Source organism: Crocodylus porosus, unplaced genomic scaffold, assembly GCF_001723895.1.
Source record: "Crocodylus porosus isolate Cpor-Errol unplaced genomic scaffold, CroPor_comp1, whole genome shotgun sequence".
NCBI classification, from domain to species: Eukaryota; Metazoa; Chordata; order Crocodylia; family Crocodylidae; genus Crocodylus; species Crocodylus porosus.
In genome coordinates this window covers 71,715,679-71,738,580 of record NW_017728947.1, presented here as the reverse complement: position 1 = coordinate 71,738,580, position 22,902 = coordinate 71,715,679, and the positions used below count along the sequence as shown (strand labels likewise).

The 22,902-nt window shown below is 40.0% G+C and overlaps 1 protein-coding gene across 2 annotated transcripts in view; it reads right to left on the bottom strand.

Annotated features, from left to right (window-relative positions):
• Positions 1-2,095: 2,095 nt before the first annotated feature.
• BRMS1L (breast cancer metastasis-suppressor 1-like) overlaps positions 2,096-22,902 on the bottom strand; it is a 34,112-nt gene continuing 13,305 nt past the window's right edge. For both annotated transcript variants that reach the window (XM_019551953.1, XM_019551954.1), the window contains exons 4-10: positions 19,933-20,012; positions 16,664-16,760; positions 15,557-15,640; positions 10,374-10,438; positions 6,865-6,904; positions 5,474-5,600; positions 2,096-3,693 (exon numbers count right to left, since the gene is read on the bottom strand). In XM_019551953.1, coding sequence (XP_019407498.1) covers positions 3,570-3,693; positions 5,474-5,600; positions 6,865-6,904; positions 10,374-10,438; positions 15,557-15,640; positions 16,664-16,760; positions 19,933-20,012 — 617 coding nt within the window. In that variant the 3' untranslated portion in view covers positions 2,096-3,569. The remainder of the gene's footprint in view (positions 3,694-5,473; positions 5,601-6,864; positions 6,905-10,373; positions 10,439-15,556; positions 15,641-16,663; positions 16,761-19,932; positions 20,013-22,902) is intronic.

Sequence of the window (22,902 nt, the reverse complement as noted above, 5' to 3'; positions counted from 1 at the left end):
TTGAGATTTAAAAATGAATGGAGATATTAGGATTTCATTATTAGCTGCTGCTTCCTAGATGGAGCCAGCTACTTTAATGTTTCTCAATCCTGTCCAGCCCAAGACACACTTACATTAATAAAAAATTTCTGTGGCACACCTGTTAAAGTATTCCCCATGCCCATACTTATGAGTAGCTCATTGCCGCAGCAAAATCCCATGGCATACCTGTTCAGAGGCTCTCGAACTATGCATCCCCCATAGCCAACACATGCAAAGTAGATGAATTTCCTTCTGCTCAGCTGGTTCTCTCTCTCTCCCCCACAGCCAACACATATGCAAGTCTTCTGTAAATATCTCACTGATGTAGCTGATTCATTAGTGCTAGGCAGCTGGAGAGCTTTCTTCTCATTACTCCAAAATTCTTGCAGCACACCAGGGAGCTCTTCATGGCACGCTGGTGTGCTGTGGCACACCGACTGAAAAGCGCTAAGCTACTTGATGCATTTTCTCCTCGTCAACTAATAGGGAGTTCTAACCTTTGCATGGAAACTTTTTTATACTTAAAGTAAAAAAGATACATTGGCATTGAAATCCTTTTCATAAGCTTCTAAACGGTGTTCTCAATAACTTCTGATAACAAACACTGCAGACTATTGATGCCCTACATGCCTTATTAAAAACTGCTGCCTTTTCATTGCATGCCCCCACGTACTTTCAGTATAAGAAAGGACGAACAATTGCCTGCTCCGCCTGCAGTATACCACTGTCTAACTTACCATTTCTCCTCTTTAATATAAGCAGCCAGAATCTTTTAAATCTCTCTTCATACTGAAGTTATTTCCATGTCTGTAAACAATCTTATCACTGCTCTAAAGCACCTGTTTCTGCTTTTAAGATATAATGCTCCGGGGGGGGTATACCCTTGATTTAATGACATTTTAGTATCATTTTCCATTGACACAGCATAATACTGTATACTTTAAACCAGTGGTTCTCAACCTTCTTCCTACCAGGACCCATTTGCAAAGGTTCATGGCCTGTCCCGACCCACAAGCCCCTGGCCCTGCTGGTGCATGGCCCACAGTCCCCATGCTGGTGTCCCTCACTCCCAATCCACAGTTCACTGCCCTCCACACCCACCCCTGCAAGGGGGGCCCCCAGCTTGGGCCACAGCATGGTGGCTGTGGTGGCTCTGGCTCATGAAGGCAGCAGCGGAGCAAAGCTAGCCCCAGTGTGGGCTGGAGGGAGGAGGAAGGGAGGCCTGTGCCAGTTCCCACCCTAGGCTGGGGCTGCTGTGCCACACCAAAACATGTCACAGCCCCTTCTACCTCCTGAGCAGCACCTCCCAGCTGCCCTGCCCCTGTGAGCACCCTGCCCAGCTTCAAACCTCCCCCCCACCCGTCCCCCTCTGGAAGGGGCAAGCACCTTTCCACTGCCACTCTGCTCTGCCACAGTTTCTGTGATTTCCTGGGATCAGCATTTTTCAACCTGTGGCTCACAACCCTCTGAAATCTTCTTGCATCCCACTTTTGGATTGCAACCCTCAGGTTAAGAAATGCTGCTTTAAACCTGGACTCCATATTTGACAGGTTAATATTGCTGACAATAATGTTCAGATGTTTTCCTCAAGAAGCTGCAGTTTAGATGTGGAACTCACTAATATGTAAGAGTAGTTAGAATTATTCTTCCCAATGTTAGGTGTTGCCTAGCTTTTGCAGCACAGAATTTTATTTGAAATCAAGCTGCTCATTCACCTAACTTGGTTAGATCCCATGTCTAAAGCTCACTATACCCTGCTCTTGACTAACTTAAATAACTAGATTTTCTACCAAGTCTGTCATGCCATAGTTCAAATCTTTTTTCTGGTTTAATGGATTTATTTTTTTAATTAAAGGAGACATAATTTTTGATGTAATATTAAAGTAAGTCCACAGATAAACTACAACAATAAAATACAGGTTTATTAGAAGGAAATTTTCCATACTTAAATACCTGTTTTCCCTCTTTTAGGTTCTATAAAAAATACACATTTTTAGGTGACTTTAAAATATTTTTTCTCTGCAAGACCGGTTACATCTGCAACCATGAAGGGGAAAAATGCAACTGTAAAATGTCCATTACCACACATCGTTTATTTATATACCAAGTTAAAAAATACAAATATTTTATTACAAAAAATTATCAAACAACTGTGTACATACAGTAGTATTGTCAATAGCCAACATGTCAATGTACAATTAATTAATAGTAACGTGACAGTGATAGAAAAGCATCGCTCAAGATAAACTAGAATGGCATAATATTTTGGCAACTGTAAATAATTACCACCCTACAACAACAGATATTTCAGTTAGGAGTAAAACATCTAACTATTAATGGTGGGACAATGAAAACTATCTTTGCCATGATAAATTAAAACAAAATGTATCATTCTTCCTTTCTCCAAAAAGAATCTCAGAACAATGGATAGTAAAGTGCACTAGGCCACCAGGAAAACTATTTTTCTATAATCCCACCTGTTTATTTTCTATGCTCTAAATATGTATTGTAACACTAAGGTTTTCAGGGATTCTGCCCTTGACACCTTGAAGGTAAGCTTTAACAGACATCAAACTTTCTGAACTGCATTAAATCATTCTAATGGAACTAAACTACTAAAAATATGAAACATGCCATTTGAGAGCTGTGTTCGTTTCTCCCAGAAATACCATTTCTGGGAATAAGTTTTACTTCTGAAAAAATATAATAATATTTGTTTCATAAGACTAGAGATCAGACAAGTCCAGTATGTAATAGTACTTTTAGCTAATTGTTTACCATTTACATCATAACCCCAGGCACCTGTGCCCTCTGTGGTTGACATAAAATATAAGTAAAAACAATGCTGTCTCCTTTACATTGACTTTATGCTAGAATTTTAAAGTAACCTGAAAAAGAAAACCATGAGTTTGGTTACTATAAACTAGGTTCCTAGACTAAGAAAGTGCTCCTCAAAAATTTATCTTAAAATATTGCCTTTATTTTTTACAAGTAGTATGGGAAAACTTACAAAAGGTTACACACCAACACTAGCAAAGCTGTTCAGGGTCTCAAGTTTAAGAAATTCTGTTCACATCAGATAAAAGAATACTTATACCATTGCAGACTATTCAGAAGCAATATCTGAGAACACCCACCAACACCCACAAGACAAATATGACAAGTTCACTGAACATATGAAAATAAATTGCTAGTAAAAGTGATAATTGCACAGTTACCAAACACAATCTAGCCACTAATAATAAAACCAAATGTTTTGTATTTTAAATATACAGTATTTAATGAGGAGTTCTTAGCCATTATATTTGAAGGACATACTTCATATCTTAGGCACTGGACCCAATTTAAGAGGTAAAATGTCTGTCAACATGATTAAATGTCACCACCTATTAAACGACATCCATATGAAGCTTTACATACAGCACTACAAGTACACATTGGATATTGCCATAAAATTAGGAGAATACAAAACATTATTAAATACAGCTTTCATCCCATGGCACATCAAGCATAGTAACACCACTTATTACATGTGTGGTTAGAAATGGTCAATTATGATTATGTTTTATTGAATACTTTCCTTTCTGCAGCTGGGAAATATACAGTTTGGACTTGCTTCCATCCGGCCTCTTAAACCAAACTTCATCGTGGTTAATTGTTGTAATGATAGCACTAAAAGGAAAAATTAGATTTCAGCATTCAGACTTAAAATCAACTATACTATAAACCAATGGATCAATCTCATTGCTGAGTATCATAGCATATAATTGCTTACATTCAGAAATGCCAGGCTCCGAAAAAAATACTGACTGCCTCCTTCATACTTTCTCCGTTTTTGCATTCAACTAAAGACATGCATATATCCAACTCACTACATCTTTAGTAATAACTTTTCACTTAAGTGTCTTTGTGCAGTATAATGGATTTTTATTTTCATTTGTCAAAAGGAAATGCATCTTTTGCCTTAAAGACCATTCAGAGTAAAAAATATATGCTTGCCTCTGAAATCCTTGTAAAATTATTGTCACTGTCCACCAGCTTATAGTGTATTCCTTCACAAAAACCTAACAGGTCAAAGCCAAGATGCTTTTCAGTAGAGAAGAAGTTACGAAAAACTTAAGTTTTTAACCATTAGCCAGTATAGCTAAACAGGAAAGAACAAAACAAAAACAAAAACAAAAAAACCCCACTGAACCACCTGGCTAACCAACTCTTTTACATGAACTATTTCTCCTTGCATGGTTTCCTTGGTTAAACATTAGTAAGAATATATTCTGGAGCTGTAGCTTTTCTAAGTTTTCAGGCATGCTCTATTCTCTTCTTTGGACCTTTTGCATAAAGGACTGAAACAAAACATGGAACTTGATTGTCTGTGGCATGCAGGCTTGGTCGTTATTACTTTGACAAACAAGTAAGCCAAACAGAACTGTATCGGTCTCTATATCAGATGGGCACTGATATAAAGAAAATTTTCTGTATCAGAAATAGGCCCAATGCGGCCGATAATTTGTCCAATAAATGCCTGTATAGGCGCACAGCTGCAGCACAGAACAAAGGCAGTGAGAAGCAGAGCTGGCAGCTGGTAAGTCTGGTATAGTGGAAGAGGAAGGGGAGGGACGCGGGGGGGCAGATCAAGGCCCCCACGGTGAGGGAGGGTATAGGGCTGGGGCTGCAAATTAACCCTCAGCAGGCCACATGTGGCCTCAAGGCCACCAGTTGGACAAGCCCAATTTAAAGTGTCAGGATCCAGTACAGGAAGGAAAATGCCCCTTAAGTTTCAGCTTCAGAGCAAATTCACACGGTGCTGAGCTCTTCAAATATAAGGACAGCAATTTCACTCACTATATGAAAGCAATTTCACTCATGGTACTGGAAGCAGAAATAACATGTGCAGAGGTAGCTCAGACCTCTCTGCACAGCACTACCTTATGCTGTATAGATTTCTGGTACATAAGATACCACCAATTATAAATATGCTATGTCTGCACAGCAGCACAAAGTGCTATGTAGACATACCTCTACCATCTTAAATATGGTATAAAAGTCTAGATTTAAGAGACACAGTATTTTTTTTAACCAGGGGTCAGCAACCTTGTTAAGAGCAGTGGGCCAAAGTAATACTGCTTATTCTGTGGCAGGCTGGTGCTTCCCACCCCACTGCTGTCAATATCCAGGCTTTGCTTTGCTCTGGATCTGACTCACAGGCCACAGGTTGCCTTGGTTTATACTATTATTTATGCATTGGTTATCAAAGATCTCTGTGTGTTCCATTAGGCAGCATTTACATAGTTAGGGAAAACAAACAGATGTCCTGAAGCAGGCATTTTATTTTCTGAAATAAACCAGTAACAAGTAATTGAGAAGGCAATAACACTCGACTAAAACATGTACTCTCTACTCCATGTACACACATATTACTGTAAATGAGAGAAGGCAACAAAATGACCTTTACCTTGCAGGGCATTCATCTTTCTTATCAATACATATTGTCTGTCCACGGCCATACCATTCTCCATCATAATACAGTCTTCCTTCTTCAGACCTAGCACTGTGCATATGTTTTTCTAATTTGACAGGTGCTAAAGCAATGAACAGAGACACCATTAATACTGAACCAGCATAAGTTAGGTTCACAAATAAATTATCCACATACTATGTACATCTGTCCTTTGGGCAATGAAAGTTAAGAAAGCGAAGAGGAAAGGTGTGTTTGTTTTTGTTTTGTTTTTTTATTTCCTGTTGTATTTGTTTTCATGAAAAACACTGTTTGTATTTTCAGAAAGCAAAAGACATCATCAGATCTGCAGCTCTTTTATACAGAACGAGAAATCTGGAAAACATAAGAGAAGCTGATATATTTGTGGTAGGATTTTAAATGGCAGGCACTGAACCACATTGTTGGCTCTTTTGCTGCTTGTTTCCTTTCCTTCCCTATACACTGGCATTAATAAAACCCTCCCAAATAAAGAGAACATCCTTGCCTGCCTTCTGTGTAGTTTCCCTACTATTCCTTCATACCTTTTTTGGTTTCCTTTTTCACCTAGCACAGACATTTTCATGCCTGTCACCTTGGCATTACCTTTGATTTGCTCAAATTAACAAAGCATAGTAAAAAAATCAAACTTTCCAAATGTTACCCCAAGCTCTGAATTCAATGTCCTGCTCTGTGCTTCTGCTGAGGCCACATTGATAATGCTGTATTAATACATATATGCCAGGGGTTTTCAACCTTTTTGGATCAGTGTACCTCCAGCAGCTGGACACAGCAGAGACGGGTGGTGGTGCATGGCCGGATGCAGAGCTGGGGAGGAGTGTGCACAGCTGAACACACAGTAGCACACACTAGATGCAGAGCTGGGGGTGGGGAAGGCAGGCAGCTGAACACCTCCCCCACCCTCCACATCTGGCCAAGCAGACAGTGCCTATGTGGCAGCACAGGACAGTGTGTGGCGGTGCTCTATCCCCATGCATATACCCTAGGGCCTTCGCAAGTACCCCTGGTTGACAATCCCTGATATATGCATTCACCAAAGGCCCATTCCTTCTGTGAGTATTTTTCTACCATTTCAGTTGATAATAACATTAAAAAACATCTTTTCCCATCTTGTACATGCTGTAAAACTAATAAAAGCATAGGATGTAAATTTAAGTCAGCAGCCCTGGTGCAAAAGCATGTGCTTCATCAAGATCGGAGAGGAAAGGTGGCAGGCTAGAGCCCTCTGCCCTCTTCCTCCATTATTGCACTCTACAAATACACACGTAGTCTCCAGAGGAAATGTGTGCTGTTGTGTTTAAATATTATTTCGCAAAGCTAGGCAATACTGAAGTGTTTTTGTGACTTACGTTCTGACTTTACTCTGTGGGGCCCCAACGTAGCCATTGCCTTGAAATACAAAGGAAGAAATCAAGTTAGTTACTTCTTCAGCAAGTACAGCTTTTTGTAAAACTCCTTCATTTCAGTATAATATATTTTAAAATACCTGCATTTATATGTATCAGAGCAGGGTCTACACAAACACTGCAAAGCACTGACTAAATAGCTGAATAAAAGCATACACAGAAAATGTACAAAAAACTATTATCTCTTAATTAGCTTGTATTGTAAATAAAGCAAGAAGACATTTTATTCAAAAATTTATAACTGATTTTATATCTATGCCAACTGAATCCAGAATTACATAAAATGACTAAAGCCATGTTATAATTGCAAAAGATGCAAAGATTGCAAAAAAATAAAATGCAGTAGAAGCAAGCTGTTATTTAGGTTCTTAAAATATTCTTATAATTGTATCCCACTGTGTTCTATAAGTTTCTTTGCGTAATCTGCTTCACCTATGCTGGTCTGACCCAGAGGGAAGTAACTGATGGAAATCAATCATGATGGTGTCCTGTGACCAGTGGGGTCCCCCAAAATTCTGTCTTTAGAGCCACATTGTTCAACATCTTCATTAATGATGTGGACATTGGAGTCAGAAGCAGACTGGTCAAGTTCGCTGATGACACCAAACTTTGGGGCAAAGCATCCACACCAGAACACAGACGGGTGATCCAGGCTGACCTGAACAGGCTCAGCAAACAGGTGGATGAGAACCTGATGGTGTTTAACACCGAAAAATGCAACGTTCTCCACCTTGGGAGGAAAAACCTGCAGCATCTTTATAGGCTTGGCAGTGCTACGCTGGCTAGCACTATGGAAGAAAGACTTGGGGGTCATCATTGACCACAAGATGAACATGAGCCTGCAATGCCGTGCTGCGGCTAGTAAAGCGACCAAAACGCTGGCTTGCATCCATAGATGCTTCTCAGGCAAATCCCGGGACGTCATTCTCCCCTTGTACTTGACCTCAGTGAGGCCGCAGCTGGAGTACTGCGTCCAGTTTTGGGCTTCACCATTCAAAAAGGATGTGGAGAAGCTTGAGAGAGTCCAGAGAAGAGCCACATGCATGATCAGAGGTCAGGAAAACACACCTTACGATGACAGGCTGAGCCATGGGGCTCTTTAGCCTGGAAAAGCACAGGCTCAGGGGTGATCTGATGGCCACCTATAAGTTTATCAGGGGTGATCACCAGTATCTGGGGGAATGTTTGTTCACCAGAGCGCCCCAAGGGATGACAAGGTCAAATAGTTATAAACTACTGCAAGACCGTTTCAGGCTGGACATAAGAATTTCTTTACTGTCTGAGCCCCCAAGGTCTGGAATAGCCTGTCATCAGAGGTGGTTCAAGCACCTACACTGAACACCTTCAAGAGTAAATTGGATGCTTATCTTGCTGGGATCCTATGACCCCTGCTGATTTCCTGCCCTTCGGGCAGGGGGCTGGACTCGATGATCTTCTGAGGTCACTTCCGGCCCTAATGTCTATGAAATCTATGACTATATATGCACTTAAGGGTGAAATCTTTTCTATGAGCAGGTGTCTATTCTGCTCAGTTCCTATGGTAAGTAAAGCAAAGCAGTCTCCAACCTGCTTTTGCTGAAGCCTGACCTGTGCTGTTTTTGCCTATATTGTACCAGTTGCAACTGTACCACTTTTTTGCTTTGTTCATCTTCATACACCTATCTTCCTCTCTCTCCCTCTACCCAGTGTTTTTTTCTCCATGTTTCTCAGCATTTTCCTACCTTTTGTTTTTATCTGTTTATTTTGCTTTCCCTTCTTTGGTTCCATAGGAAAGGCAAGAAGGCAGGTGTGCAGTCAAACACAACCAGTTTTACATGCAGTTTAAAGCAACCTGTTTACAGTAAGAAGTATGGATTCAGCATCATGAAGCTTTCTCCACATCAAAACTTTTCCTTCACTCACATCTCCTTGAAGTAATCTGGCACACTACAGATTAGAAAGCACTTCTTTTACATCCTAGTGACCTGCTACTTCCTAGGTTTCATTCATGGTACTAAGCAGGAGGGAGATTTGGCCACCAAGAGATGTAGAAAGAATGGAATTTTGCTTACAGCGATGGTTATTAAATTTTTTATATCTGAGACACCCCTGGACAAAATTCAAGGCAACCTTGGCAAATGCCAGCTCCTAGTTTTTACTCTATTTTTGACTACAGAAAAAAAAATAGAGCAGTTTTTCTGTTGGAAACAACCCAGACAGACCACAACTATGGATTTCTTTTTTAAATGTCTTGGTTTATCTTGTGAATCGCATTGGCAAACCTAACACTGCTAACATTACGTGGCACCCTGCAGCACCCTTGAAAGGATCTCAAGGCACACGAGGGCCATGGCACTCTGGTTGAGAATCACTGGCTTACAGAGAGTTTGTGACAGAACTATGGCATGATTAAAGCATAGGCAAACAGTAAATAAGCTGATTTTACTATTAAAGAGAAGTTACTATGCTGATTTATAGACAGGCTTTCATATCATTTTTTTTTAATGCAAGTGAAATTCTACAGTACTTCCTCGTGACTACTGCAGAATGCCACAGAATCCAGATGTAGGTTTAGTTTATTACTGAATTTGCCAAAATATGAATTACTCATTTTAGAGATATGGAAACTAAGGTCCATAGGCTAAGCAACATAGCCAAGACCAGATACATCTACCTCAGATCTAGTTTAGAACTGGAACCCTATTTCCATGCTCTAGCTACTAGACCAGTAGTTCCTAACCCTGGGGTCGCAACCCCACTTGGGGTCGCAATGATAAAAAATGGGGTTGCGCACTCCCACGGAGGGGAGACATATGCATGGGATGGAGGCAGATGCAGGCTGCCTGCTGCAGGCTTGGGACTCTCTCTCTCTCTCGGGACCCTCCCCACCAGGGCCTCCACAGCAGTGCTGGGCAGGGAGGCTCCATGTCCCTGCCAGAAGCCGCGTGCTGGATGCGCCACCATGGCAAGGCACCCCCTGCCTGTCCAACAGTAACGAGGGGGTACAACTCCATGCCATCACCACTACTACTGTTGGGTTGGCAGGGGGCGCCCCACCATGGCAATGCAGCTGGCATGAGATTCCCAGCAATAGCACCAAGCCTCCTTGGCCTCCTGTGCCAGGTCCCCCCTGCTGGGCTGTAGAGGCCCTCAGGGGAAGGGCAATAGGGCAGGGAGCCCCAAGCTTGCAGTGGGCAACTCACATCCTCCCTGCCACCACTGGGCTCCACTTTGGCTGTGCTGCCCACAGGGTTGGGGGGACGGGAGCGGGGGAAGCTATACTCCGTGTTCTGCTCCAGCCACAGCAGCTGCCACCTCCTGAGGAATAGGCTGGGAAGAACTGTAGTAGACCCACATTAGGAATACTGCCTTGCAATATTTTGGTTCTTATATTTATTGGAAATACATTTATATATTTGTAAAATCCATAACAATTGGGAACAATGCTGTTGACATTCATCCTTCAGTCATACCTTCCTTATTGTTGTCCAGTCTTCAAGTATATCGAGGTCCTGTAACATATAAACTATATAGGGGCGTTGAAAAGTTAAGGAAATTCCTTTACTAATAGTGAAACTAGCATACAATATGTACAAAGTAACTCAACAACAACCAGAAATGAGTATGGCTCTATACTTAAGTCAACTTGATTTCCCTCTGTGAAAAGGTTTCTGGCTTTGTGGGTAGCACAGCAGTAGATATGACCTGCTTCAAAGTTAGCAAGGCTTTCCAATGACATTCCCTATAGGAGTAACTTATTGGATCATCATGGTGGAAGAATAGTTAGTGCTCAAGATCTAACTGGGAGGAGCTATCAAAGGGGGTTTCCCCTGGAGTCTGTTACTGTTCAATATCTTCATTAATAAGTGGGAGGATGGAATTGAGTGCATGTTAATTACATCTGCAGATGATGCCAAAATGCTGGGGTAGCAGACATTTTAAAGAATCGGATATTAAAAAAAAATCACCTTGATAAATTAGGAAAATGGTCTGAAATAAAACTGGATGAAATTCAATAAAGAAAAGTATAAAATCCTGCACTTAGGACAGAATAATCAAATGCACAAATGACATTTGGGGAGTGATTTTCAAGGTTGCAACAATGAAGAAAAGGATTTAGGAGCTGATATGGACTGCAAGTTGAACAAGTCAACAGTGCATTTGTAATAATAAACTAACATTAACAGTTTAATGTTAACTTATTAGCAGTGAACAAGTTAACATAAAAAAAAAGAAAAAAGCTAATAGTCTAATAGAATGTATTAACAGAAGTGCTGCATGCAAGCTACAAAAAGTGATCCTTCCAATCTACCCAGTTCTAGTGAAGCCTCACAGAGAACTCTGTCCAGTTTTAGACACCAAACTTCAAAATAGACAGAAAATTGGAAAGAGTCCAGCAGAGGGCAACAGAAATGATTAAAGGTCTAGAAAACATGATGTGTAAGGAAAACTTGAAAAAACTGGGAGTTATTTAGTTTGAAGACAAGAAGACTGAGGCAGGGGTTTAAGTCTTGAAATACAAAAACAGTTTTGTTATAAAGGGCATGGCGATCAATTGTTCTGTGCCCAGGGAACAGAACAAGCAATAATGGGCTCACATTGCAAAAAGTCCCTTAGGTTAGATATTTGGAAGACTCTGTAACTATAAGACAAGTTAAGTACTAGAATTGGTTTTGGAATCTCCATCATAGTCTAACCTGTCCTTAAAAACCTTCCAACATTTGTTTGGGATGATTTAGGCAGAATGTTTTTACATCGAGCTGGGTGAGGGGGAGGAGAAGGGGGTGGATTAGATATTTTTCTGATGTATACAGTCTGTACTTGAAAAAACCAAGATAATCTTTGTTTCTTGTATGGCAAAAGAAAAAAGAATACGTCGTGATGAATGGACAGCAGGAATCTAACTTAGCGCCCCTAGTGCAGCATTAAGCATAATAAACAGGGATTCATTTAACTCTTACCAAGACAAAACTATTTTTGCAGATTTGTCCTGGCATAAAGAGCCCATTTCATGGGCATTTTGTGGAGGCCCCGCCCCTTGATGCTGATTGGTGGAGAGGTCCCAGGAGGGATGAAGGGGAAGTTGCTATCTTGACTGCTGGTTGCCCTTCATCCAGCCCCATCCCTTAGCACTGATTGGCAGAGAGGTCCTGGGGGGATCAGAGGAGGGAGGAGGGGCAGTCGTCATCCTATCTGTTGTCCCTTTTGTGCTGCCTTACCAGCTGGCACCTTCCCCTTATTTTTTGTTTTAACAGATTCTGGACAACCTGGATTTCACAGCTTCCATGAAAAACTGAAAAATTCACAAGTTAGGTAGGTCCCTAATCCTAAGTACTAGTCTACAGAAAAAATGGTAAGGTAAAAAAAAACAAACCCACAAATATCCAAAACTCAGGAAATAAAGATTTAAACACTGAAAGCTGTGTCAAAAAATATCAGCTTTGGATGATAAATTCTTACCTACTACACTACAAATGATGCAAAAAATACCTTACTGGGATGACTTTACAATAAGTTTCAGTTCTTTCTGTCACTAAAAGTTCTATCAAGTATGCCTATTTAAAGAAAAAATATATTAAAATTATTAAATTTTGAAGTTAACTACTTCTGAGCTTAAAAGCACACTAGCTTTAAAACAGTTCAAGAAACTGATCTGGACTGATGCTTTTAATACCCACTACTAATTAATTCTTTAAAAACTTTGTTTTTATTCTAGACAAGATCAACAGAACAACTGAATCAGGGTATAAGATTCCAAATAGCATTACATATAATGGTGTTACCTGACAAATATACGACTAGAGAGAATTTATGGATGCAGAGACTAGTTGATTACCATTCTCTTTGTAAACACAATTTTGGTACCTGAAGACCTACCAGAGATTATTAAAATAATATTTCAGTCTTGAATTAAATTTCAGGTATTGCTCATTTCCTGAAACAACTACTTCACGTGCAGACTTAACATTAAAATCACTAGTAATTTACTGAATGGAGTTTTTTTTAATATATATTAAACAAAAGTCACCGGTGTAGTTTATTCACTGCAAAATCTGTCACTATTTAGCTTTCACCTCAAACATTCAGCATCTGATCATCCTTCATTGAGGAATAAAAAACTTATATTTTCTCACATGCTATTTAATTTCTTTTAGGAATTTCTATATTAAAAGACCAGAGTAAATTTACACCTCAAAAAAGTGATTGTCTGCCATTTAACTTTCTGCCACTAGCTGAAAGCATTTCCATTAAGTTACATTTATAATACTGTCTTAACTTAGGAACAGTCATTGCTATTCACTATCATTAAGATCAACCATCTTTCCAGGAAATATTTCAGTAAAGCAGCCATCCCAATTCAGTGAACCTCAATTAAAGCACTGATTAGCATGTCCAGAAGAATGAAACAGACATTCTTTTAACACTAGTTGGGAGCCAAAAGCAGGGAAAAGAACTCTGCTGGTGTCAGGCTTTCATTTGGGTTCGGTGCAGTGTTAGATGGCCTTCAAGCCAAGAACCATTATTGCTGTTGGATCTTACCACTGTAAACAAACATCTTATATCAGGATTGATCTCAGTCAAAACCAGAAACAAAAGAGAAGTGGCACAGGCCTTCATACAGGTAGCCCTTCCAAAGCGGCACTGCTGTTCAGTGAAAGGGGCAGGCCACACAGCCTGATAGGCTTGTCCCCAAAATGAATGGCAGTTAACTTGAACAAATCACTATTAACAACAGAGGTACACAACATTATTCCCCCCTTCCCCACCATACTCTCTCACATAGTCCACAAGTATTTAAAGTGGAATAATGGACTGGTATGTTTGTAGGATCCCAAAACAGAAGACTTTCTCCTGGGAGAAAATGCTAAAAAATTGTGATTACTTACATGGCTTTGTAAAAATGGAAAGAAATATATAGAACCCTTTCCCTGGTAGCTACACAGGTGCATAATGGTATATGTTGACTCGATCTGAAATATGCAGTTAGTCATGCAGCCTACATCTGTTTATACTCTTTGGGCACCTATCCACAAGCAGCGAGGCTGCTCTGACACACTGTAATTACAGTGCAGAGCACACTCAATTAATCAAGTCTGTGGGAACCTGGTAATTACTGTGCTCCAGCAGCCTCTAGCATCTCATGTACCAGCATCCCCTTCTGAAAAATGGTGGTGGGGGCACTTTAACTAAAGCTCATTCACCATTTTTCAGAGCAAGGATGCTGATACTTGAGATGCTCCAGACACTCCTCCCTCCACCCCACTCCCACAGCGTGTGTATAAATGCCCTTTGAGCCTAACTCTTAGGATTCAGTCACCTGACCCTCTCACCTCCTCCATGCAAGGGGGGAAAAGGGTACACATGAACTATAGCTCAATTTGCTAATGCCTAAGGTCCCTTAGCCCTTCCACCAAGTTAAAAGCAAGACATTTCCCTACCCCTTAAATTTTAAACATTGACAATCTTGACTTCAGGAATTTAAAACATGCAACTAAAGAGTAACACAAGACTCTTACACTGAAGTAAATGAAGAGGAAACTTGAAAGCCACATAAAAACACCTATGCAGGAAGAGCACAATAAAGAAATTACACTACCTAAAGTTACATCTTTAATCTTCTATCCTGCTTTCACCTCTATCATTTAAATTAAACTTTTGTCACATTATGATTCCTTGCCTTCCTACCTGTACAGCTCAATATCAAATTCTGTCTGAAATCAAAAGTATGCTCAACACTGAACAAGTCTGTCCCAGACGTTTGCAATTTGAAGGTTCCAGGTTTGCAACATTTACACGCACAAGTCTCTTTTCACTCCCACCTCTAAACTATGGTCCAGAAATGAAAACCATTTCTGAAGCCTCTTTCTCTAGTCTCCAGGCTTATCAACTTGCTCTTATTCATGTCACTATCTGGATCACTTTACTTACTTTCACGTTATTTGCAAAGACCAAGAAACTACTACCTTTATTCTTTCTTCCCCTTTATCAAAATGTCTCCCAAGTCAGTCTCATGAATCATTCACTTTTTCTTCTTTTGCTATCTGAGTACTGTACCAGGTCAACCACATGCTATTAATTCTTTCCTTAGCTTTGTATCCATGGCAACCATCACCTACAAGTTTAAATTTATTTTTTTAAAGCCTTCATTTCTAAAGTCAAGTCACTAAAAGAATGTATAACATTATCGTAAAAATAGCTCCAAACTCTCTTTAAAATGTTATCCACTCTTTGTCATCTTATATAATATATATGCAACTGTGTCAAATTCAAGATCCCAAATTATGTCTTTCCAAACTGCTGATTAGAACTGGTACCATGTATCAGTTGAAACAAATGGCAGCATATCCTTAACTGAAATGTTAATATACATGACTACTTCTATTTTTGGAAATAAATGCTAAATTAGAAGGAATTAAAAACAGTAACTTTGGCAATCACTTTCACTAGATGAACTAGTTTTCTGGCAGCAGAAGTCTTATTCTGGATTGTCAAAATTATATAAAAGGTGACTTATCAAACAAAATGTACCTACCGTGAATAGCATTAAGACTGTATTATTGCCTCAGCTGGTCATACAGCAATAGACTATGATGTTTGGCAAGATCAGCTTTAAAAAAGACTGTATAATCAAATAACAATGATAGAGGAAGGATATCTGATACAACAACAGGTTTCTTTTTATCTGGACTAAATGGATCCTTCCTTTTCTTCCTAGACTGTAGTTCATCATTCCATAATTCTGAAAGAAATACATTCAGAAACCTTCCATTAGTTGAACATTTTTCTTTAGATACCATGAATTTGCATGTTTAGTTTTTATAATAAAAAATTGAGACAACGCTACAAATCATTTTTTGACGCTTCAGAGACTGCAGTGTCATGCTTCATGAGCCACAAAGTGACACCTCCTGATTTTCATCTTCTAAGCCATGGATATCAAGGGTGTTTTTCTTATTTAAGACAGCCACAGTTAACTCAGTGGTCTGTCAAGACTTTGAAAAAAAACTGAACCACTGCATGCAAAGAGCCCAACAGAGACATGTCTGAGATGGTGTTTCTGCACAATGCCTGCCCACACCGCAGCTTACACAACACAGAGGCAAAGGCAATCCCATAATTTGGATGGACTGTGCTGCATCATCCTCCATACAGCCTGGTGGAGGAAGAACGGACTACAAAGGTAATTTTCACAATGAGCTGGAGGCTGTGCAGCAAGAACAAGGGTTTTACAATAATGGGTACATGCCCTTGCTCAAAAAGGCCATTGAAGGAGACTGTGTGAGCCCACCAACACCAGCAGACTCTCCCTATGCCTAAAGACACGTGTTTGTGCTCAAAAGCTTGCAAAGAACAATTTTTTCAACTATTTAGTAGGTCTAATTAAAGATGTCACATTTCCCAAAGGAAACTTGCCAGCGATAATGTACATATTTTTCATGAAATTTTAATATTTTTTCAATATTATTTGGCTGAGAAAAAGTAGGAGACATAACTTTCTGACTTGGACCTAGTATTCTCAATTTTGTGGCCATTACACACTTTTACCAACAGTGAAAAATTAACAGCCTCAGAATCAAAGGCAAAGGATGCTGAACATTCCAAAATAACATTGTATATAATAAGTTTAAGTTTGGTCAGACTTAGAATTAAATCTAGAATGCAATTCTAAATAAGGATTCTAGAGTATAAGAAGGTCCACAGATGGATTACCTACACAACAGACTACAACCGAGGGCTTACAAATCTTTCAAATTCTATTTACCTGAGGTAATATCAATACTATGCCTGTCTTCTTCAAGTCTTCTGATCTTCTCTTCTAATTCACTTTGTACAGTATCATATAATAAGAGCTTTTCACTCTGGAAAATGCAAGAATTAAACACACAAGAATGTATAATGTTACCTAAATGTTACTTACATCAATGGTTTAGAGCTACATTTCCCATTTTACTTTAAGTTCCTCATTTACAGGTTTTGTCAGTGGAAGAGCCTAGGTACTTAAAGCAAATATTTATTACAGATATATCAGGCTGAATACAAGATGTCCAGTGATCAAAGATAATAACTTAGTGTGATGGATAAGCATGCAAGGCAAAAAAGCTAGATCTCCAGAAGTACAATCTCTACTCTGACACAAATGTATGCTTTTCTGCTATGACTAGTGACAGAACACTCGGTGGTGAATAGTAAAGGAGGTCTACTATGGATAGAGGTGTACTCCATTAACTTGTTTTTAAGATCTGAAGCAAATATGGAATACAAAGTGCACTGGAAACAATGGCCTACTGAACAGGTATTTCAACTGTAAATTATTTTGAGATCTGAACTTTGAAACAATATATTTGCTACCCTTTTATCTGGCTGACAGTCTTCTTCTGAAAATAGACAAAGTATAAATGGGAATTAACTTCTGGGTTTTCAGGAGGGGCCTAATTTGTTTTAATTGCATGATAATTTAATGATTTCCGGAAGGACTGAGACAGTTACAAGAAGACTTAAGATCTATGTTGGTAGCTGTGTCCTATTTTATATACTACTTGAGGCAGCTCAATGACCTGAGACTATTTTATGCCAGTCAGCTTCCAACAGACATGTTAAAGATTTCACTGGAGTATTTCTTTTATGCAGAAAGGAGGCTTGATCTGAGTCACAAAAGTACATTAGATTCAAATACTACGAGATACCTGAATTGGAAAGAAGGAAAAAGTATTAAGGAAACGCAAGATTAGCAGCTATGGAAAGTCAAATAGGAAAGAAAACAAGACAACTCAAGTCTTCATTAAGAATAAAGTGCTAATGTGTAAAAAAAACAAAAAAAAAAACAAAACAAAAAAGCCTGGGGGGGAAAAACCCAAAACTTTAGTTACAATTTTGTGGGGGTGGGACATTCCTATTTTTATGGGGGAGAAAAGAGACAATAATGGCGACTGAGTGTATTTAAATCCTATCATGTTTACCATCTTTTTCAAACTAACAAAATATTTAAATTCCGAGGAAGAGCACAATGCCTACAACTCCTGTTAGAAATGTCTTTCCAACATCTATTTTAATTTCCATAAGTCACATGGAAAACCTAATGTCACAAGAAATGTATTTATTAAATTATTTTTATTTTACAAATATAATGCATTTCATTCTTTAATACAAAAGCTAGTATTATTTTGAGAATTAATTTTGTAATAAGAACTTGATACCAAAAGGACAGACTAGATGGAGAAGTTTCAATAGCACACACAAGGCTATTGATTGGCCCCATTACAGCAAAACAATGGTTTTGCCACCAGCACTATTGCTGATTTTAAACAAATATCTTCACAAAAACAGATGAGGCTGGGATATTTTATAGAAGCCCAAGAGATTTCCAGTGGAAGCAAGAGACCATGTTGTAGGAATGCTCTACAAGCACAGCACGCCATTTATGGCAAGAAGGCTAGAATGGTGATACAGCCTAAGGCAGTGGTGTCAAATTCATTTGATCCTACAGGCTGGATGTGGACCATGGGGCTTCTCACGAGCTGGACAATCTGCAAGCAGCAGCAGAGGCATTAATCTCAACAAGTGCCAGTACATTGCAGGCATGGCTCCAGAACTCAGAGGGTTAACATAGCCACCACCCCCTCCCTTTTCCCCCCGCTGCCAATTTCATTCACCAAGAGCAACTAAACTCCCAAAATTTGACAGGAGTATTAATCCCCCTGGGATCTAGAGCTGCTGTGATGCAACACCTCTAGCAACAAGTCTCATGGGACAGATCCAGCTTGTGGGATTAGGTTCTCCAGGTCGCAAGAAGCCCTGAAACCTACATGATAGCCCTGGATGAAAGGATTCTGACCAAAACAAATTAGCCCTGTGAGTCTTTGGATGCAGAAGAACACATCTAAGCACCTGAGTAATTAAGATGACTATGGGAGGAGGGCTAAACAGTTGGAAAACAAGGTCCCACCAGTCAAAAATGCCAAATACATAGTTTGAAAAACCACTTTCAGTACTCGAATGGAAGGAGCTTAAAAGAACATATTCAGAAACAGGATCCAGTCACATACAACAGGGAACTGGACCAGGTCACCCAAATTACATCTAGATAAAAAGGTAACATTATCTGAAGAATAAATAGATTTATATTTGTCCAGATGTTTCAATTACTGCATGAGCTCAGAGAAACCCCTTGGTTTTTTGGTCAAGTAGAATGTATATCTTAATTTGTAGGCCTTGATGTGTTTCCCCCATCCAATCAAAGACCTAAAGAATCAATTTTATTACTGTGTCTATGCAAGTACTTCCTACTTGACTTAGATGAAACCCAGCCAGTAGAGCCATATCATCCAGCCCACAGGGCTTCTAGAGGGGCTGAGAATTCAGGGATAGGGCCCAGTATTGAATTCTGGCATACAGACAGCCAATGGGGATGTGTGTCAGCTACATCAGGGCAAGGGACAAGCATGTTAATCCCTGCAGCTCAGAAACCTCCAGTGGATTAACACCACCACAGGTGGGTCCACATCTGGCTCAAGAGGAGCCCCACAGTCTGGATCTAGCCTGTAGGCCCAAGGAGATTTGACACCTTTGATTTAAATAAATTAATTGAAAAATTATCCAAAAATTGAGAAATGTCTAACCCTCTGGTACTAGTTGTTGAATAGTGGCTGTATTATCAGTTGTTAAAAGCTTTATATATTAAAACAATTCTAAAAATTGCAGTATGATTGTTGTATTTATGGTGGAATAATGCTATAGTTATTTCCTTGGATGCCTAGTATGTAACTCTAATTTCCAAAATAATTTTTAATCTTTAACAAACTCTGTTAATGAAAACATATTAAATTTGCTTATTCAAAGCTAAGATGATAAGCTGACATGTACTTTCAGGATGTTTCTGATAATATGTTTCTTTCACAGTAATACAGTTAGAAGTTACTTACCATAGTAAAATGATGGCAATAACAACAACTAAAGATGTACTTCTCATTAACTAACATGCAAGAGAGTTCAAAGATAGATAATCAACTGTCAGTTTTAACAAGTTAGCAGTACCTCACAGTGTTGACGAGAAGCTTGAATTTCACATTCATATTTGTTCTTTACAGACTCTAAACACAACTCTCTATAGATACCTGAAAGCAGACAAATTAGAGACTTGTTATTTCTTTAGATGGATAACCAATTTCAGGATTCTTTCCAGAGTTCTGTTGCTCATCCTAGCACTAGGTATGTGTAAAGAAATACTGTATTAGAAATGGATAGTGTTCAGCCAGTATCAAGTATAAACAATTTATGGAAAGTTAACTGTCTTAAAATTCAGGAGGTGAAATAGTATCCCTTCATTTTCTGTTCCAGTCTATTTTTATTAAGATAAAATGTTTCTCTTGTTATGAATATAGGGTGCAAACAAGTTTAAGTCTATTCTCCCCACAAGATTCTACCAATGCATCACATGATAAAGCTATTATACGACAGCTATCCTAATTCTAGCTGACCAAGGTTGGCGCACTGAGAGACTTCTCAAGTAACAACCACAGTGTGAAAAACATACATGGGGCCTCAAGATAACAGTGGGTAGAGCTTTACCACAACAGTTAGCCCAGGATAAATGCCCATGAGTTCACTCTTCTCCCGTGGAATATGGAAGTTAACCTGGGGGCTAACTAGCAAAGTTTAACTTCCACTTTCCACAGTGTTAAGAGTGGACACATGGACAAAGAGCTAATACACTGTACTCTTGCCCTCCTCCATACACAGTACAAGGTTTGTATGTTCATACAGTAACAGAGAAGCATCAAACTCATCTGCCCCTATGGGACAGCTGAAGGGCATGGGACTGGTCTGGTGAGATACATTGGGCCTACAGACAACCTCACCTGTTCTCCAGACTGACTCTACATGCAGTGCATGGGGCTGGGGCCAGTGCATACAGCATACAGGACTAGATGGAGGGCTCCACAGGCAGCACTTAGGGCCAGATGATAGGAGTCCATGGGCCAGAACTGGACTAGAGGCTGTATCTTTGACACCCCTGCTCTAATACAATGGGAGATTAACTTGGTTGATGTTTCTAGATACAATCTAAGTAGGGGTGCACCAATAAAGATTTTTTTTGTGCCAATACCGATAGCCAATTATTAATGAGTCATATCAGCCAATACTGATCTGATTGCCAATATGCAGCCTGGCAGCTTGAAGAGCAGCATCTGGCTGGTAAGTCTGTTGGGGGGGGCATGGGAGGAGCAGATTGAGATCCCTGTGGTGAGGGAGGGAGGGAGCTGGGGCTGCCCAGTCGGGGTGGGGCATGGGACAGAGTTGCATGGCTTGTTCAGAGGGCAGATCCTGCTCCTATGTATAACCCCAGGGGAGCTATGGGGGATGTGTGTACACTGGATCTGTGCACAGGGCAAGGGCAGGTTGCTGCTGCAGGCTGGAGGCAGCACCAGGCTCTTCCCTGCAGGAAGTCTGGACCGGGGCTGCACTTGGGACAGACAGCAGCAGCACTGTGGGGGGGGGCTACGGGGGAGGGGGGTTGCAGCCACGCCAGAATTTCTCATAGCCTTCCCATACCCCCCCTAAGAGCCAGGAGGCAGCTGACAGCACAACCGCAGGTTGCTGCAGCCTACTTTAACACCCCCCTGCCCGGTCCATGCTGGAGAAGGCCTTCAACATTTTGAAACACTTCGGCCAGGAACACCACAGTGTACCTACGTGTGCCCCCAGCTGAGATATTTCCTTCTTGATGCATTTTTCAGACATACATTTCACTTGAAAATTGTTTTATTACATCAATGTGTAATCTGATAAACTATAAGTAGTTACTCAAAAGTGAAGTGTGTTACCTGTCAGCTCTGTGTTCATGAGGGAGCCCTGGCACCCACCTTGCTGGACTTACAAAGGACTTTTTCTATTTCCCCCTCTTCCCCCTCCCTCATCTAACCAGAACTAAGCAGAAGAGAAGTTTAATAGGCATCTTGGGCCGTACATTCCCTGGTCCCAGTACGGGAGGCCTATTTAAACTTGATTGACTAAAACTCGGTCCTTGTTGGGAATGTTGAGGCAAGACACCGAGTCAGAGGGGGTAGAGGCAACATTTGAACAATAGTTAAGGGTTCATCACAGTGTCCAGCCTGTTGGAGCCCTGACCACAAATGATGTCATACTTTCCCCAGGATGACTGGTGGAAGTCCTCCCCACAAAGTTTATGAACACTCCAAGTAATCCCCTCGGACCTGTTAAAAGACTACAGTAAAACCTGTAACTCATGCTAAGCTGAGGCTTATTTCCAACACATAAAATACAAAACACTGATGCTGACTTCACAGTGCAAGCATAGCTAGGCCATCTGAGAAAATCCCTTCCAGTATATTCATAATAATTTCAAGCTGGCTCCTAGGTGTCTGGTTACTCCTTAAAACTTAATGTTTTTCCTGGTTGTTAATCAGTTTCTTGAGATGTTCCAAACCACATAACCCCTTGTCACTGAAAAAACGTAATTCATTTAAATTTATATAACAGGATTTTCCTTGTTAATTATGGCTTGGGACCCTCTTGATTTACACAATTAAAAAAATGCTTTGAAGAGGCTAGACTAAAGGTATAAGAAAGCTATAAAGCAGCAAACACTGTGCTTCAAGAGACAAAAATCTCTCTGACACCATCTGCTGTTGTTCTCAAGAAGCTAGGCAAAACAGATCATCTCCCTTCAAGGATCGTGCTGAGAACTTGCTTGTCAACAAATCACCCAAGGACCTTGGAACGGTGAGGTCCCAGCTCTTGCTCTCTCTTTCTTTTTCTCTCCAGGCATAGCTTTCTGAACCTGAATTTTATTAGTTAAGCTTGAACTAGGTTTCCCCAAATACTCAATGAAACCAGGATAATATTGTAATTATTTTTGTCTGTTTTCCCTTGCATGTCTATTATTACTAGTACCATTATAAATTTCATATACTTAGCAATAATTAACTTTTATAGTCAAACTGGTAGTAACTGGGTGTAATTTTCCTTCTCTCCTGCTCCTTC